Raw genomic sequence first — 19,581 nt, forward strand, 5'->3', positions numbered from 1 at the left:
TTAAAATTTGTTGCCCTGTATAGTTATCTTTGCATATAAAAATAAGACAACTAGGATAGAAACTTAATGGAATCTCTGACATTGTAAAGGGTAAAGATTAAGGTACAACTGGCAAAATGTTTGGGGGAAGACAAGGATATGTCATGTCACTAAATATATATCTGGGCAATTGTACATTTCTCCAAGGATTCCATACACAAGCAGCCAACAGTTCATTTCTTTGTCACATCACTAAGCAAAAGGTCCAAAATACCATAAAATCAGTCCCATTTGGTATCATCTGTTGCTTCAGGAAAACAAAACAGAGACTAAATCTGAGATAAATTCTAGGAAGGAAGCACTCTCATTTTCGTTCTATTTTCCATAATAAAAATTGCTGGACTTAAGAGCAATTTTTCCTTGCTCAATAAAATTTGGTGGGATGGGGAATCAATTTAATGAGCACCTAGAGAGTGTGTCAGGGGCAAAAAAGAAAAAAAAAGAAAAATCACAATTTCGAATGTTAATTTATATCTGCAACCCCAGAAGTTGAATCATTTCCTGAATAAATTACTTCCGCTTTTGTCATGCTGGATCAGAGAGATGTCTATTTTTTTTTTTTTTTAAATAACCTTCAGGTTTCCTGCTAGCAGTTTAGAGATTGGCCTTTTTCTTTGTTGATGCATGTCTCCCCACACTTTTATAATTTTACTCTCTCCATTGTGTGTGAAAAATATTAGGCGATGCTTGACAATGCCATTTATTCTAATACAGAGTTTTCTACTGCATACCGAGACCAGAATGACTTTAGAGGACAGCAAAAAGGTGAGTTAACCAAGTTACTGGGGGAAACTGTGTATACTGACCTTAGACTAAGAATGAATGGGGGTAAAATAACTCTGGAGTTGAGGGTGGAGACAATTCTGGGATACTTTGAGGAAATTCTTTTGGTTCAGTTTGAAGTCCACAATTGAAATACGAAAATTAGGTCTCAGGTAAACTTTTTTCCTAACCATTCAATTCAGTCATCCCATCTGTGAAACTGAAGGTAGGGCTATGCCATTATTCTTTCTTGTTCTCAAATTAAAGCAAGAACTTTGTTGCAAGAACTTTATCCTTTTAGTCATCTTGGAATGACCTTGGATCCACTGTTTAAATTGTAAATATCTGTTTTTTTGACCATGAAGGAAGGAGAAGGCAATCAATAATTTTGTTAATGGCTGATTATGATTTTGTCTGGAAAGAAACTGATTCACATATCTAGATTCCCCCAATCTTCTCCCCAAGTTTTGGACCAGAATGGTGACAGGCAGAGGAAGAAGGTATCAAGAATACAGCAGAGAAGTAGTACCTGTGACTCTCTGGGGATTTGAGAACTTAAAAACTGTTTTTTGTAGAGATTCCCTAAAAAAAAAAGATTATCTGAGACAGGCATATAATAGTGTAAATGAATGCAAAATTAATATATATTTTTTATACCTTGGGCAGGAGACTTCCAGAAGATATATTCTTTAATCTCCAGGTTAAAATAAACATTATTATATATGGAAGTTCTTTAATATGCTTTCCTAAAACACTTGAAGAACAAGATAGATATAGGATATTGATCATTTATTATGGAAGAGTAGAATAGATTAAGTGAATTAGCAGACTCCTTCCAACTCTCAGATCATAGTATTGTTAGTTGGAAAAATTTAAAACAGCAATAAAATGCAAGTTATATGAAAGTAGGACAGCATAAAATTTTGTGAAATTTGTGGTTGGTTTTCTCTCATACTTTTCTAGCGCAGCTTTCCTTGTTTATTGGCTTAGGTTTCCTGAATGTATTTTCAGGTACTAATATAGAAAACTTTATCTTGGGAGGTAGATGGAGGACCTTCTGAGACCAAATCTCGCGATAGGTATTCATATACTCTGCCCTCCTTTAGTAAATGTTCTACTTAGCAAAATGTAAGCTAATTTGCTATGCCAGTTCTACCTCCTCAATCTTCAGTCTATTCAAAATCAATTAAATAGTCAAAGACCTGCTTTTTTCATATGCTCCACTACAACTAGGGACATTGCCTTTTAAAAAGTTTGAGTAACAGAAAGATTCATGAAGTTTATTTTATAAACACATTAAAAAAACAAGGGAAATGAAAACTATTGCCCCAATTTCTACTACCAGTAGTTAAATTATTTTCTTTTTTCCATGTTTCATTTACTTTTGGTTTTTAGGCCTACATGATTTTATATAGTTACTTTATACATGTATTTTGTAATCTTCTTTCAGTTGCATAAGTTTCTCTGTTGTTGCTACATAGTCTGATTATTGCAGTTTTTAATACTGTCATTTGAAAGCTTTGATATAATTTGCTAAACCTAAATAAGATAGATGTATATATTACTATAAGTAATGCAGCACTAGGTATCTTTATTTGTATAATTTTCCCCTTCTTTTGGATTATATCTGTGCTAATTTCTAAGAAATAGAAATATTAGGTCAAAAGGAATATACATCTTAACGTATACACTTAAGGTCACACAACTGGTGAGCTAATGATAAGTTGAAACCTGAAAATAATAATTTTGATTTTCAGACCAGTGTTGTTTTATTTATATATAGTGCATATTGTACATTCTTGTTTATTGCCAGAATGGTCATTTCTACCAGGGTGCTCTACTTGGGAATGGGAAAGTAGATTTGGAACTTTAAAAATAACATTAAAAATCTTTTTAGCAAAGTATGTCATGTTCATTATAGAAAATATGGGAAATATGACAGCAAAAGTAAGAGGATAAAAATCACTAATAATTCTATGACATGGAGTACTTCACTATCACTATTTTGATACATTTTTGCCTTTCTTTCTATCCCCACTCCACCACATATATTCTACTAAGGAGTTTTTAATATATGTATTTTAAAGTTAAGTTTAAAAATATTTCTTATTTTACTGAATTGCTTGAATGGGATGGTGGCTACAAAAATTCAGTTATTTTTGATGCCTCTTTTTTCTTTCATTTAGTCTAATAGTGAACCTTTCCCATTTCATTATTCTTGTGAGGTAAAATTGTACTTTTAAAAAAAATTGTCATTAGAAAGCTAGTGTTTTGAATTCATCAGTCCAAATATTTATCATGCAGAATTCTCTTTCCTCTTGTTTGGTACAGGTTCAAGATCAGTGCTTTTTAAGACATTTCTCAGTATGATTTCTTTTATTTTAAGATGTTCAGAATGTTTCATAGCTACACATATATCCACAGGATAATTTATTTAAAAGTTAAATAGGAAAATGAGGGCCAAATAGGCAAAATTATTTTCTTAATTAAAGATTCCTAAGAACTTGTCAAAGCTAGAACTTAAATATCCAGCTTAAAAGATTTTTTTTTCTCTGCACTCATGACTCCTGAACTATTAGGCAATGAGACTCTATATTTGGAAATAAAAGTTTGGGAAAATATTTGAATTAAAAAACAAACCAAAACAGCAAAACCACCAAAAATCCACGAAACTCAGCTTTCCTAGGTACAGGTTGAATGCTACACGAGTCCATCCTTAAGCATGACATCAACTTAAACAATGTTCTTCCAATAAGTACAGTTTATGAAGCATTTCTGAGATATGTAGGTCTTTTTTTCTCATTTCAATTTTATTAAATTTGAACAGACAATCCATTCACGTGGTTCAAAATACAAGAGGTACGAAAGAAAATAAGGTGAAAAGCTGCTCTCTTATCTCTGACCTCAGTGACTCAATTCTTCTCCCCAGAGGCAAACGTTAGATTCTTGTAATACTTTCAGAAATATTGGCATACACTGTTCTGCAGTGTTTCTTTCCTTTAACCATATATCTAGAAAATCTTTCCATACCAGCATGAAAAGTATGTCTTTATTTCTTTGTTAGAAGCTGCATATCATCCCTCTTTACAGATGTGATGTATCAAAATGTATTTGTGGGCCTTTTATCGATAGACATTTAACGTTGCATTTAATTTTTCCTTCTACAAATTTTGCCTTATAAATATGCCATTTTGCACATGCAGAAAAAATGTCCCAAAGAGAAAGAAATTGCAGGGTCAAAGGGTAAATGCCTTTGCTTTTTTGGTAGGCATTACCAAATTGTCCTCCAAAGAAGTTGTGCAAATTTACATTCCCACCAGCAAAGTGTGTAGGCCACAATTTCAAAGGGAAAACTTTAACTTGATAAATACAGTATGGTCCCCAATAAAGGTATGGGTAGTTACCCTGGTCTCGAGAGATTATCACTGACAGATCAGGCAGGGAAACTCTAGGGTTTGGGTCTCAGTTCCCACTGGGTCCAATTTCTTTTAGATCCCATAGATCCTTCCCTGACCTGTTCTTTTCCCTCAACTTTTCTTCTGATGTGAGATTTTTGCTTTGGTTTCTGTTCTTGCAGCATCTTCCAGGCCCTCTCTTTCTTGCCAAGTGGCAATAGGTTTGGGACTTTTGACTGTAATTCTCGTGAGTTTACTGCTATACCAATGGATTCTGTTTCAGGGTAAGTGCTATCTTAAAACAAATTTAATCTTGGATTGTTTCTATTTTGTATTTTGTGAAAGCAATATAATATAACAGAAAATTTGAAAAATGCAAAATAATGCAAACAAAAACCGTCCTCTACTCCTACGCAATATTTCCTGTTTGAGGTTGTTCTTGTCTTTGGCCTCATGCATTTTACTTACTTTCTTTACAGAATTGCAAACAAACACTTTAACCTGCCCCCCTATACACTATTTTTTTCTTTTTAAAGCAAAACTAGATATAGTTCTTATAGTTTACATAGATCATAGTGTGCTCATGATTTTGTATTTTGTTTTAAGAATTTTTATATTGTCATAAACATTTTCCTGGTTACTGCCACATTTGTCATGATAAACTAAAACTTACAATCATAATATTAATGGTGTTTAACTCATCTAAAGAATATACAATTATTTAATTAAACATATTCTAATTTATTTATTTTTGTCATTTAGGAAGCATTCACATTTTGTAAGGTTAACTTTTCTAGGTTTATTTCTTCTAGCTCCTTAAATCTGATGACCCAGTGGATCCTCAGTTCACTGTTTCACAATCCAGAGTCCTAATCTGAGATTTCGTTTTCTGGGGATTATTGTTAGCAGCAGAATAAACAGAGTTTATTCATTAGTATTCTAAGGGTGCAGCCCCAGGACCTCTATCTCAGACCCAAGTCCTATCCTTGAAGAAAGAGATTCCTAGGCAAGGCAGGAATTTCTGATGCATGCTGAGTAAGGCCACAGTGGTATGGAAAATACCCAAAATCTTAAAGGTGCCGATATTATAGCCCTATTCATTTATTAAATTATAGAAGTTCAATATCCTGTTTTATTTTTTTTAATTGTAATACCATTTATATAACATAAAATTTACCATTTTAACTATTTTAAGTGTACAATTCAGTGGCATTAATTATGCCTCCAATGTTTCCCTTTCACTTGACAAAACTATAATCAAGCCATTTTAAAGAAATGAGAATCTGTCTATATTTAAAATGAAAGCAAGGGGGGTTCTGTCACTCTCCACTTTAGTATATGATAACTCTTCTTTGTCAGAAACTTTATTTTAATATCAATAGTTAATTCTTTTTGCTGAAATTTAAGTTTTCTGTCATGTCCTCAATGGTAACAGACAATTGCACAGAATATTATCTGTGATAATAAAAAGGTAAAAGTTTTCATTTTAATTAAGACTGCTCTTTCTAGTTTCTTTCCTTTTCTTAAGTACCATCATGAGATATCAGGCTGCAGCAGGGAATTCTGAAAGAGTCTGCTCATTTTAAGCAATGCGCATTATGCTTTTAAATAACTTATGCATTGAGCAGATGCAGACAGTACACTGTTATATATCAGACAAAAGCAGTTATTTCATCTGACATGTAAAAATCTCATGTGCATAAAGAACTCTAGTAATAGTAATGTCCTCTATAGTCCTCAGCCGCATTGTGCCCCATTTCTTTCCCTGCTCCTTCAGTTGTAGTCACATCTTTGCTTGATGGCATGTGCGGTAGAAGTGATGGAGCTGGGCATTGTGAGGTCTTCACATTGAGACCATTCATTGTTGTTGTTGGTGTGTGTGTTTGTGTGTGTGTGCTGAAAGACACTGGAACTGCCATATTCCATTCTATCTCCCATTTCGTTTCCAAGACTTAGCGTCAACAAAGATGTGAACCAGGTACTGCTCCTTTCTAGGCTCCAGCCACTCTGCTTGTACCAACTGCTCCAGCTGCCCAGACCTCTGGATGGGGTATGGTAACCATTGTTACTACTTGTCAGTGGAGAAAAAGGCCTGGAATTCTAGCGTGGAATTCTGCTTATCTAAAGACTCACAGCTCCTCATGCTTAGGGACGACCAGGAAATGGTAAGTGCAAGCATTTAGAAATGTGGGGTGGTTTGTTGGTGAATGTTGTACAAATCATAAAATGTATCTGTTTTTGTGGAACAAAAGGAATCTGATTTGGACGACACTGTGTTGTTTCCTTTCCCTTTCCCCCTTTCCCCTTTTTTCTGCTTCTTTCCTCTTTATTCTACTCTTGTCTACTTTTCGCTCCACTTCTTACCCTTTCCCTACCTACCCCAACGACTCTCAGGACCTGTGTGTGTGTGTGTGTGTGTGAGACATGAAAGGATGGTGAAGATTAGAGAAAGGAATTAGACCTGCAATACTGGTCTAATGAAAAGAAACATCAGGTCCAGAAACACTCTAACAACAAGGAGGCAGCAAATCCCTATATAAGAGTCCGTAGGGCTTGGGAGGAAGGGAAGAGAGAGATCATGGAGACTAGGAGACGGACTCTGGTGAAGGCTTAAATGCCTTCTTTTTTTGTTTGTTTTTTAGTTTTTAAAAAATGTTTTCCCTTCGTTAGACAATGGGGGCAAGAGGGAGGGCAGGAGGAGGAAAGAAGGAAGGAAACTGTGTGTGTGTGTGTGTGACCTTAAACTCCATGCAGAGCTCAACTGGTGGGGCTCTACTTCCTACAGGTCTCTTGGGTACTTCCCGTCCACCAAGCAGTTTCCTGGAATAAAGCTCTCTATTAGTACTAGAGCATCTCAAGGTGACACAGAAGCTGACATCCTGAGCTAGCCTGGTACAAAAATAAAACTAATTCATCACTGCAAATCGCATAAATCCTAGTTTGGTTTTTCAGTGCTAATATCATGCTGATTTTTACATTTGCTGTTGCTTTCTGTTTTCTGTTTCGGGTAGAATAAAATTATGGAGAACAATTTGTTGGGAACTCAGCTGCATTAACATACCTTGGGCAAATCCAAACAACTCCAAAGCAGTTGAGGAGAACATATAGTCCCTAAATGATTTAACTTCCTATTTTAAGAAGAGATTAAAGCATTGAGATTCTTGTTTTCTGTCAAAGGAATACTCTTTCCTTTGAAATTCTGGATAGAATTTTAATTTTTCCTTTATGCCTTCCCTAAGCTGAATGGTAGGATGTTGAGGTGTATTCAGTAGACATATGAAATCTTACTTTTATGGCCTGTGGTCATGGTAGGAGTTGGAACTGTAGCAACTCCTCTTCTTACTCTGATAACAGCTGCTTTTGGAGACTGAAGCTGACTAAAGTCAATAGCAGAAGCGAGGAAAGAGCTCAAAACAGAGCTGGGGAGATACCGACAAACAGGTGCCGTGAGTCATAAAACAAGACATGGCCCCAGAAAATTGTGGTGTGGTTAATAGAGATTACACAGTATGAAAATGCGAGATGAAGTGGTATAGAAGGGTAAGGAATAAGGCATAGAATATATGGGGGTTGGGGCTATTTCTGTTTCTGTGAGATACCCAGAGAAGGGAGGAGTATTAGAGGGTCTAGATTTGGAAGGATTTTATACTTCCTTTTTCCCCCTTTACTTTCCCTGGATCATGCCTCTACAGTGGCCTAAGCCGAACAGAGTTAAATTGGCTGCATTTCTAAAACAGGTTTATTTTCTCTTAAGGTTCCTTGGTTTAAGTCAGTATTGGAGAGGGTAAAATATCCCTGCTAGTTTTAAAAGCAACTACAGATAATTTTTGCTTCTGAAATGGCTGTGGATCTTGCCTGATTCTCTGGCCTAATTCTTTTTCTTGCAGCTTTTGTCAGATTGTGCTGAACCTACTTGACATATCTGATCTAAGCAAGCTCCTGTACTTTTGTCATTCTTCCTTTCTCAAGGCAAGAGTTACATACTTTTTGAGGTGTGTGTGATATTCCCAGTATCTTATGTGGGTCTGAGCAGTTACCAAACTATTAAAAATGAGGTATCTCGAACTGGCATTCCAGTAATGGAGAATATTTCTGCTAGAAAATTAGATTGCTTCATGCTGGAAGCTGCAAGGATACAAGAAGTACCCATCTCATATTGTTAATCATCTTTCAGTAAGATACATAAATATCATCACTTTCCTATCTCAGATCGATGATAGCAAAGTGTACAATTACAGCAAAAACTACCATGTGTTGAATACCTCCTATGTGCTGGGTGTTTTATATTTATTATTCTTAATCTTTACAGCAATCCTACAAAGCAGAGTTCATCATCTCCATTTTATTGATGAGTATATAATAGAATTCAGGAATTAATGGACATGTCCCAGGTGCCATGTCTTTTAAGCGGCAGAACCAGGTTTGAAACTCTACCTCAGCCTATCTTGAAAGTCATTTATAGATATATTACATTTGACAACTTCCAGAATGCATCTCGTGAACTTTGAAAAACCAAGTAACTTTCTCTTATTAAATGTCTGCTAGTGACTTTTCTTTTCTATAAATGTTTCAAAAATTATTTGAATTTGAAATATGGAATGTACATTATCTGACACTTTAGATTTCAATATATTTAAAATAGCAAGATGCTCACTTATTATCCCTTTTTCAGTGGACTTCAAGTAAAGGTTATTCTTGAGAGAGAAAATAAAAACAAAATTGAAATTGAGTTGCTCAGATATTTCCTGTTAACATTTAGCATCTGCTCTTTGTTGTTTTTGCTCTTTGATTCAAACTCTTGATTTTTCTTGTCACTTTTTCACAAGGCACAGTTCATTTTGGATATTAGCACTTGTATTCTTAAGGTTATTTTTGTGTTATTTTGGTACATAAATTCACTAGAGAGTTCCCCATGGAACTACTTTGGTTTCTTTGAATCTGTTCTGACACTCCTCATCCTTGAAGCATCTTTCTTCCTCATTAGCATCATTTGAGATTATATTGTCAGAACTTAATTTTTTTGACAAACTCTCATTCTCCTTAAAGCATCTTCCCTGTTAGAGTCTGTAACCTTGGACTGTCTGTATTTCACGGAACATTTTGATATTAGCTATTCTTATGTTTAGGATTTATATCTAATTATATCCAAGGTTTCCTTCTTTGAATATTGCAATGCAAATACTATGATAACATGGTCACTTTCCCCCATATTTTTTAGCAGAATCGGGTAATGGTAAGATGTTGTGTTCTTTCAGACAGTCATGATTTATTTTTACTATACTTATTAGCTATGTGAACTTTAGCACTTTTTTTAACTTCTTTGGCTCTCAATTTCTTCATGTCTTAAGTGGAGATAAAACTTTCCAGAATTGTAATGAATGTAGAATAAGAAAAACTATGTGAAAGTTCTTGCACATACTGGGAGGCTTCAACTAATTCTCCTGGCTGCTCAAAATAAAGCCCAGGGTCAAAAATAACTTTCATTTTTCTCTTCTGTCTCCCAAGACATGACATTTTGGTACAATAAGTATTACAAATAAATTATGACTTGTTGAGTTGTATGTTTTATTTATGAGGAAATCTGAGAGGATGTGTCAGGAGGTTGAAAGAAATGCCTGGAAAGTCAGGGTAAATGGTAGAAGAATTGCTTTATGGTGGAGCTCTAGTAATGTCTCTGTTTTTTGTCCCTCCCTTCACCATCAGATCAAACAACCAGTATGACCTTTACACCAAGGTGTGGTAAGCTAGGATATCTGTCTCTTGTCTTTCAAAAACAAAAGCAAATGGTGGTTTACAGAGCAAGGCCTTTTTACTTTTAGTATTGTGCATTTATGCAATTTATAGGGAACATTCATGACAACATTAATCTCCAGGAGATTGTAGTCTGTCAAATTTTTCTTTGTAATCTCTTAATATATCTGCATGTTTCCAAATGATGGCAATCAATGTGTACACACTACATGATATCTGAAAAGTCTGGAAATATAGGATAAACTTATTTCTAAATGGTATGTTACTTACATTTTTAAGTAATATGCTGAATGTGTTTTTATTCAATCTCAGACACCTTTCCAGGCAAAGTACTTCTATGTTTAAAGCAGTGGATTTAATTACTAATCTGAAAAATGTGTAATAAATACATTATTTTTCCTCATATTTTTAGACCTTGTTGTTACTCTATACTGTATTTTTTTCATATTAATATTCATACCCATTTCTTTAATTTACTTGGAAAGTTGTCTGCAGATTGAAGAAAAGCATAATAATGATATTATTTGAAAATATAATAGACATTCTGTTTAAAACTATATTCGTCCTATATTCTTATACTTTTTTTGCACCCCGTATTTTGTGTTCTGTTTTTATAGTGTAGCATTATTTCATTCCTGCTTTTCCAAGCATCAAATTATTTTAGGTATTTATATTTTAAAATTCTGTATTATTCCATTACTGCTTAACTATAATCGTATTCTTGGGCAAAATGTCACTTCTTTACAATTTTTATGCAACTATGATCATATTTATATGAATTATTTTTCTTTGGGGTCATTCCATTATGTGTAGTTTAGTAGTTTTGCTAATATTGTTAATTGTTCTTCATTTAGATAGGAGTAATTTAGCTATAAAACATGTTATTTTGCCTTAACAAAATTTTAATTATAATTTTAAAATTACTTCAAAGACTTATGGGGATGTGTGTGGTATAAATATTGACTAATAAAAAAGTGAGAGATTTTGTTTGTTTGGGTTCTGTCTTTACCTTGTTCTTAGGTTTTCCATTTTTCTTTCTAAAGTGCAACCAAACGTTACAAACTCTGATGTGACATAGCACTTCATGTGTTCCTGTCCACATCCTCTGGGGGCAGGAGGGCTGAGTTAACACCCTTGTTTATGCTTTCCTTGCTGTTTCTACACTCATTTACATACATAAATATATGAACATGTGCACATGGGACATGGCTAATGCACTCTCATTTGGAAGGTGTCTTCCGGGTGGGAGGTGGAATGTGGGAGGAGGGAAGAGGAAGTCTTTAGCCAAGTCTGTCCCTCCTTCCTCAGGAGTTAACCAATAATTGTGCCAGATTCACTTGTACATGTTGAGGATACACCAATAAAAAAAAAAAGAAGCGAATAAATGTAACAGAAGGCTTTTGAGTCAAAGTGACATAAGTAAAAATTTCAATATTCAGTCTCACCAATGAGAGGCAGTAAGCTGTTGTGATCTGGTGACTTAGAGTGGTATGGGTCTTGAGAATATAAATGAGGGCAGGATTGGGTTTTGTTAAGTGGAACGTTATTTAATCCCAGCTCTTCACACTCTAATTGAGCAAAAATTTATCCATTTCTGTTCTTTATTTGCTGCCATTCCTTTCCTTGAAAGGAGGAGAAAAAAAGAAATGAACTACTTTGCTACTAATTCCAGTGGAGAAATGAGAAAACCTATTGTTTTCCTAATATATGAGTAATCCTTTTAAGCAAGTTGATTAAGAAATACATGAATGGTTTCAATATATCCTGCAAATTAGATGCAAATAAATCTCTTGGATTTTCAAAACCCTTTATAGGAAATGAAAATACCTGAAGGAAATTCAGTAATAGTCTGACATAATAGGGTCTCTCTTCTGACAAAATTCCCAGGTTTAAGGGATCTGCCTGGGGTATAATGAAAAACTAGATGTGTTAGCATATCACAGCATATGATGCAGAGGCCCCCAAAAGAAACTGACTGGAATCTAACATTATAGTATATGCTTAAGCTGTCATCTTGGTCTGTTTCACAAGAAAGAATGTGCAGTCTCTTCCCTTGCTGAATGATCATGTTACTTGGCACAGCTTAGGAGTCTCAGCCATTTCTTCAGGGCTACTGAGGGTGCAGTTTAAAGAGAGAGGTGGGTTGCAGAAAGATGGACTAAATCAGTAGATGGAAGCCTTGTGTTCTAGCACAAATCTTTAAATCCTACCATTAAGTTACAGTGAAATAACATATGTCACTGCCATTTTTGCATATCTTTTTCTCCAAAGGAGAGAAATTTATAGAGGGATGAGAGAGGTAAAAGCTAGTTCATCAAATTTGAAAATGTGATGCTCTATGTTATGGCTGCAGCCAGATAAAATGGCAGATTATCTCAAAGCATTAATGCAGGAAGGAGGCTTGAGACAGATGATCAACCAGAGAATATATGATCATGGGGCCAAGGTATGGTTCTTTTTCTTTAAAACGTTCAGATCAAATTCTAATTCAGAGATAACCAATCCAACCCAACCAATCAACCAAACAAAACCACAAAGAAACAAGCTTCTTGGAAACAAAATAGAAGAACAAACAAATAATCTGAATACTTCCTTTTTTATTTCACAAGGGGTTTGCAGTGACTTCAAGGAATTAGAATAAGAAGTAGAGAACAGAAAGGAAGTCAAACAACTATTTCATTAATTACATATGTAGTATTTGCTGGACTTACAAAGACATGAGCTATCAATATATATGAATGCTACTGTACACATGCTTACCTACCACATATAATCGATAGGTTTTGGTATTGAGACATATGAATACTTCTGAATATACATTCATATTCTAAAACATATACAAATATTGAGCTATTTATTTTATTTATTTATTTTTAAAGATTTATTTATTTCACTCCCCTTAACCCCCACCCCGGTTGTCTGTTCTCTGTGTCTATTTGCTGCATCTTCTTTGTCTGCTTCAGTTTTTGTCAGGGGCTCGGGAATCTGTGTTTCTTTTTGTTGCGTCATCTTGTTGTGTCAGCTCTCTGTGTGGGTGGTGCCATTCCTGGGCAGGCTGCACTTTCCTTCGGGCTGGGCGGCTCTCCTTATGGGACGAACTCCTTGCGCGTGGGGATCCCCTACGCAGGGGACACCACTGCGTCATGGCACTCCTTGCGCGCATCAGCACTGCGCATGGGCCAGCTCCACATGGGTCAAGGAGGCCCGCGGTTTGAACCACGGACCTCCCATGTGGTAGATGGATGCCCTAACCACTGGGCCAAGTCTGCCGCCCGAGCTACTTATTTTATATGTAACCCTTTTCTATCAATCTTTTTGTCTTCAGACTTAAAAGTTTATCTTTCTTTCTTATGAACAAACAATACTTGTCAACATCACAAGTGTCACATTGAAAATTTAACATCATACTCAACATTACCACGAGAAGCTCATCGCTTTGGATATAAACGCCTTCCTTTGAATGTTAGACCATACAAAGCAAAGAATGTTTTACCTGTATTCTAGCAGATACCCTGGGACACCATGTAAAGGGTAGAATCAACATTGTCTTAAACTTCCTCCCTTAAGAACTAGGTGTTTTTGTTTTTTTTTTTTCTTGTCATATGTAAGATTGCATAGGACTTCAAAATGGAGTTTAGTAGTGTGTAAGTCAGCCAAAAGAGGTACTGATCAAAGTACCAGAAATATGTTGACTTTTTAAAAAAAGAGTTATTTATTTATTTCCCTCTCCTGCACCCCCCGCCCCCCCCAGTTGTCTGCTTGTATTCTCATTAGGTGGCTCCGGGAACCGATCTTGGGACCTTCTGGAGTAGGAGAGAGGCGGTCATTCTCTTGCGCCACTTCAGCTCCCTGGTCTGCTGTGTCTCCTATTGTCTCTCCTCTGTATCTCTTTTTGTTGCATCATCTTTCTGCATCAGCTCTCCATGTTGGCCAGCACTCCTGTGCAGGGTGGCACTCCTGTGCACGGCAGCACCCCACGTAGGCCAGCTCACCACGTGGGCCAGCTTATCTTCACCAGGAGACCCTGGGCATCGAACTCTGGGCCTCTGTATGGCAGAGGGGAGTCCAATTGCTTGAGCCACATTTCTCCCCTCTGTTGGGTTTTATAAAGGGTATTTATTTGGATAAAAGCTTACAATTACAAGGCCCTAAAGAGCGGAACTCAAGGTACCATAGAAGTACTTTCTCACCGAAGATGGTTGCCAGTGTCTGTTAGGGCTCAACCTTTCTTCTTCCTCTAAGGCTCAATGGTCCCAGCTTCTTCCTATCTCTTCCGTTCTCATCGTCTTCCCTAACCTGGCATAGGATTCATCTCTCTTCAGGGCCTCTGGATTTTCTGTGTCTATGGAGCTCTCTTTTTTCTCCATATCCACTTCTGGGTTCTCCTTGAGTGAATGTCTGTTTATATAGCCCGATAAAGGGGCGGGACTTAACCCTTTATATGCCCTAATGATGTAGTCAAATCAAAGCCCTAACCATAACATAATTTAATCAGCTGAATCCAATACAATCAAAGGGTCTCATGCCCAGACCCGTTTACAAGCAAAGTCTATCTCTTTTGGGAATTTATAAATAATATGAAACTGCCACAAGTAGGAAAAAACAAAGTATGTTGCTACAGTTCAATCCTTATCTATGTATTCAATAATGATGAGAAAGATGACTGCTTCCTCAGCAGTATTTAGTTCTTTTTTTGAAAAGATCTGAATATCTGTCAGGTACTCCATTGAATCATGGAGAAAGTTGGGATGGAAGGGAGAGGTAATATCTTATCTGACAAGTTTCAAGCATGCAATTATAGACATAAGTTCCATTCTAGGAAACTGCTCCACTCTGTAATCAACAGCTCCATAGAATTAGAAATTAATAGAAGGATTAGTTTTTTAGACTGGTAGTGATGAGGGAGGATGTAAAGAATAATTATTTAACCTTGACACTGCGACTCTGCTTTGGTTTTCTGTATCTTTCAGAGCTTTTGGTTTTGTTTTGTTTTTCATCATCTTCAATCTCTCCCTTAGAACCTGCACAAAAACTTTCTCAGTAATGACTTTTATTGGGTTGGCCTGAGGAATAATTCTGGTTGGAAATGGGAAGATGGATCAGCCCTAAAATCAAGGTAAGAGGCTTCAAAGGAATGCATAAAAAAAGAGGAAAAAGGAATGAAAAATTATATACCTGGGGAAAGGATAGCAGATGGAAAGGAGAGAAAAAGGTAAGAAGGACAGGAATTATGAAGCAAGAACGAGAATGAAAAGTGGGAAAGGGAGGAAGCAGACGTGGCTCAACTGATAAAGCATCCACCTACCATATGGAGGGACCAAGGTTCAATACCCAGGGCCTCCTGACCCGTGTGGTGAACTGGCCCATGCACAGTGCTGTTGCGAGCTAGGAGTACTGTGCCATGCAGGGGTGTCCCCCACATAGGGGAGACCCATGTGCAAGGAGAGTGCCCTGCAAGGAGAGCTGCCCCCACCTGAAAAAAGCGCAGTCCCCCCAGGAGTGGTGCTGCACACACGGAGAGCTGAGCAGCAATATGACGCAACAAAAAAGAAATGCAGTTTCCTAGTGCTGCCTGATAATACAAGTGGATGCAGAAGAACACACAGGGAATGGACACAGAGGGCAGACAACGGGGGTGTGGAAGGGGAGAGAAATAAAAATAAATCCTTAAAAAAAAGTGGGAAAGGGGATAAAAAAGGATGACATATTAAAGAGAGGCTGATGAACAGTTCTTATTCTGCTTTGTTGTTGCTCGTTTTAGGAGGTATCGGGGATTGAACCTGGGACCTCTTACATAGGAAGCAAGCACTCATCCACAGAGCCACACTGGCTCCACTTAGTCTGCTGTTTAGAGAGCTGAGAGAACTAGGGTCCTGAAGAAGGAGAAAGAATTTGCTCAGTTTATCCCTTCCTGGCTTTTAACTTCTTCACTCTGCATACCACCTTAAGCAATTAACTCTTCTGGTTTCTTCTAGGATTATTACTAACAGCTTGGTACAGATGTGTGGGGTCATCAGCAAAACAGGTCTGCAAGCCTCGAGCTGTGAAGTTTCTTTACAATGGATCTGTAAGAAGGCCAGACTGTGATGGATGGCCACTCTGTCCTGATCTTCAAATCTGTTATATAGCTCCCTAAAAAGGGGAGCTGGCCACTGAGAGTTGGGACAGCCCAAGCATGTATGAATGCAGAACCTTCCATGATATGGTATTAGATGTAAGAGTGATGCAGCTTCCCAGGAATTGACGCTGTACTGCTGGATTCTCTTTGAGATTATTTAGATATTATGTTAATGATTAAAAGGCAATATCTAGGCAAATTTGTGAAATAGGTAAAGTTTCTTTTTATTATTTCCCTCATCACTACCCCCCACCGTCTCTGTCAAAAAATTCTCTTTCTGTTATAATCCCAGTAATCTGATGAAATCTGTTCAAATATTTACTCTTGCTAATATAATAGATGGCTTTTATGTGTACAACTGGGCTATCCTGTTTCTTTTTCCAAATAATATATTTTAATTCATACAGTGGCTCTTTGCAGATAAAGCTTTACTCTAAAGAATAATGCTAATGAGAATATAAATTGTGGAAGTGAGGGCAAGGAAGTGCTTTTCAGTTCTCAGGTCTTTATGTCATAGAAACCTGGCCTTACCTGAATTTGTTTTTTCTGAGTAAGCCTAATTGTGGTTGAATAAACCAGTGTGTGAGCATATTTTTTCCATGTTGTGAGTGTGTGGTTGCCTATTAGTTCCACCACAGTGGTCAATCTTGTAAAGCATTTTCATGGAGGAAAGTTTACAGAAGGAGTTTACATGGTTGGGCCCCTGTTGGGTACTGAATCCTGTCCCCCACAAAAGTCATGTTCAGGCCAAACGCTGGTCCAGTGGGTGTGAACCTATTTGTAAATAAGGCCTTTGAAGATGTTATCAGTTAAGGTGGATGAGGGTGGGCCTTAATCCAATATGGCTGAAGTCCTTATAAGCTAAGGAAATTAGACACAGAGGAAAAAGTCAGAGGGAGCAGCCAGAAGCTGGAAGTCAACAGAAACCAGAAGGGAAAGAAGACATCTCCATGTACATTGCCATGTGACAGAAAAGTCAAGGAACCCCAAACATTTCTGACCAGCCAGAAGATTCTGACCTGGAAGGAAGCAAACCATCTAGTCTTCCAACCAATAAATTCCTGTTATTAAGCCCATCCATTGTATGGCATTTGTTTAAGGAAGCTGGAAACTAAATCAGCCCTCAAATTATTTTAGGTTCTGATGCCTGAAAAATGAGAATGGCTTTGTTATTTCTCCTTAATATAGATTGGACGAAGACAAGGAGGGAAGGTAATGTTTAAGGGTCTGGGAGGTAGTAATGGAGGGACAATAATCCTGAAATGCTAGTGACAATGGGTTGTAATCTAATCATTTGTCTTTTTCTTCCATATTTCTTTTAGGGCAGGGATTTTATCTTATCTACCACTATATCTCAATATCTCAAGCATCTATGATAGTGCTTACATTCAGTGAATAGTAGATAAATGAATGAATGAACAAAAATTTAGAATTTTAAAATTCCTACTCTGGTTGTCTTAGCTCAAGTTGCTTAGAGGGATTAAGGGCAAGAAAAATGTGTATCCTAATTTTCCCTAACCTACCTGCATGAGCACTCAATTGCTGATTGTAAAAAGACAAAGGACCAGTTCAATCTGGATGTAAGGCTCATAGAAGAAAGTAATGGAAACAGGTTCTCATTCTCTATCATCTCTTACCTTTGGCTCTGTAGTAAAATATTCTTACATTGTGGTGGGAGGGGAAGGATTGGAGTTGTCCTTTGGTGGTGATGGTGGTGACTCCCAGTTGGTTAAAGATGTAATGATAGTGGTTTCTCTTGGGTCATGTCTTGGCTTTTACAGGATGGACAATCTCATTTACTTATTGAAAGAGAAATCAAGGAGTACAGTAGGCTTCTTTTTTTTTTTTGAGTACATGCTTTATTCAGATATTCCTTAAGTTTTTTTTTTAAGGAGGTACATAGGGATTAAACCTGGGACTTTGTACATGCAAAGCAGGTGCTCAACCACTGAGCTCCACCCACTCCACGTATAGTAGGCTTTTAAATGATGTGCAGCTCCACTCTGAACAGAGTTCAGTCCTCTTATAAGGATTTTCTCCACCTGCTCTCAGAATTGGGTCAGTTCTTCACTGCTTTGTCTCCTGTAAGGATGGTACATTAGAAATGGCAGCTTATTTTCGAGGCATTTATTTATTCCTTGGGCATTTTTGTTAGGGGCTAGGATCAGGTTTCACAATTATTTTACCTTGTCTAGTGAAATAGTTTGGTAAACAAAAAACTACATACTTTTTTTTTTTATTCATTCTTAAAAAATATTACATTAAAAAAATATGAGGTCCCCATTCACCCCTACCACCCCCACCCCACCACTCACCCCACAGCCACACTCTCCCCCATCATCATGACACATCCATTGCATTTGGTGAGGACATCTCTGGGCATCGCTGCCCCTCATGGTCAATGGTCCACATTATAGCCCATACTCTCCCACGTTCCATCCAGTGGGCCATGGGGGGATCTACAATGTCCAGTAATTGTCCCTGCAGCACCACCCAGGACAACTCCAAGTCCCAAAAACGCCTCAACATCTCATCTCTTCCTCTCATTCCCTGCACCCAGCAGCCACCATGGCCACTTTTTCCACACCATTGCCACATTTTCTCAATTACTAACCACAATAGTTCATGAATAGAATATAATTAAGTCCACTCTAATCCTTACTGTATTCCTCCTTCCTGTGTACCTTCCATTCCACATCTATGTCAAGAGCGGGCTTAGATCCCACATGGATACTGGATGCAATCCTCCTGCCTTCAGTTGTAGGCACTCTAGGCTCCATGTTGTGGTGGTTGACATTCTTCAACTCCATTGGTAAGTCCAATAAACCAGAGTGTAGGAGCTGAAATCTGTTGAGGATCAGGGCCTGGCTATCATACTGTCAGTCCAATGATTCAGATCCCCTAGATATATCTTAAACCCCAGCATCAACTACAATTCCAGTAAAGTAACAGGGAGGGATTGTGAAAAGAGATCACATCTGAGTCCAGCTCCATCACGCAGAGACACCAACTCCAAAGAAGGGCCAACTGACATGGCAGTGAACTCCATCTGCCATGACCATAAAACCTGTGGGTCTCTTTAACCCTCAGAAGAACCAATATCTGGGGTTGTATCTACTTTATCTGTCTCTGAGACTCTGCTCAGGCGTGCATAAGGGCAATCCTTCTGACAACCTCCAGACTCTTTTTTGGAGACTCATAGCCATATAAACTCATTTGTTCTTTCCATTTCCCCCTTACTTTAGGTTAAACAGCATTTTTAACTCTTGTTATTATATGTAGATAGGGATATTCTGCTGGTCCGCGTTGAACCTTTAATTCAAGGTCATTTTCTAGTTACGTCATCAGCTGGTACTTGGTAGTGATCCCTCCGCGCCAGGGAGGCTCATCCCCAGGTGTCATGTCCCACGCTGTGGGGAAGGCAGTGCATTTACATGCTGAGTTTGGCTTTGAGACTGGCCACATTTGAGTAACACAGAGGCTGTTAGGAGGGAACCCTTAGGCATAGTGCTGCTC

At 37.4% G+C, this 19,581-nt stretch overlaps 1 protein-coding gene across 1 annotated transcript; it reads left to right on the forward strand.

Moving 5' to 3' along the window:
* Positions 1-604: 604 nt before the first annotated feature.
* On the forward strand, positions 605-16,656 carry LOC101419446 (killer cell lectin-like receptor subfamily G member 1). The gene is made up of 5 exons (XM_004455284.4): positions 605-804; positions 4,379-4,480; positions 6,192-6,361; positions 14,966-15,063; positions 15,923-16,656. Exons 1-5 carry the CDS (start codon positions 723-725, stop codon positions 16,032-16,034), a joined length of 564 nt encoding a protein of 187 aa, XP_004455341.1. The 5' UTR covers positions 605-722; the 3' UTR covers positions 16,035-16,656.
* The last annotated feature ends 2,925 nt before the right edge of the window (positions 16,657-19,581 follow it).

Source organism: Dasypus novemcinctus, chromosome 20 (genome assembly GCF_030445035.2).
Source record: "Dasypus novemcinctus isolate mDasNov1 chromosome 20, mDasNov1.1.hap2, whole genome shotgun sequence".
Lineage (NCBI taxonomy): Eukaryota > Metazoa > Chordata > Mammalia > Cingulata > Dasypodidae > Dasypus > Dasypus novemcinctus.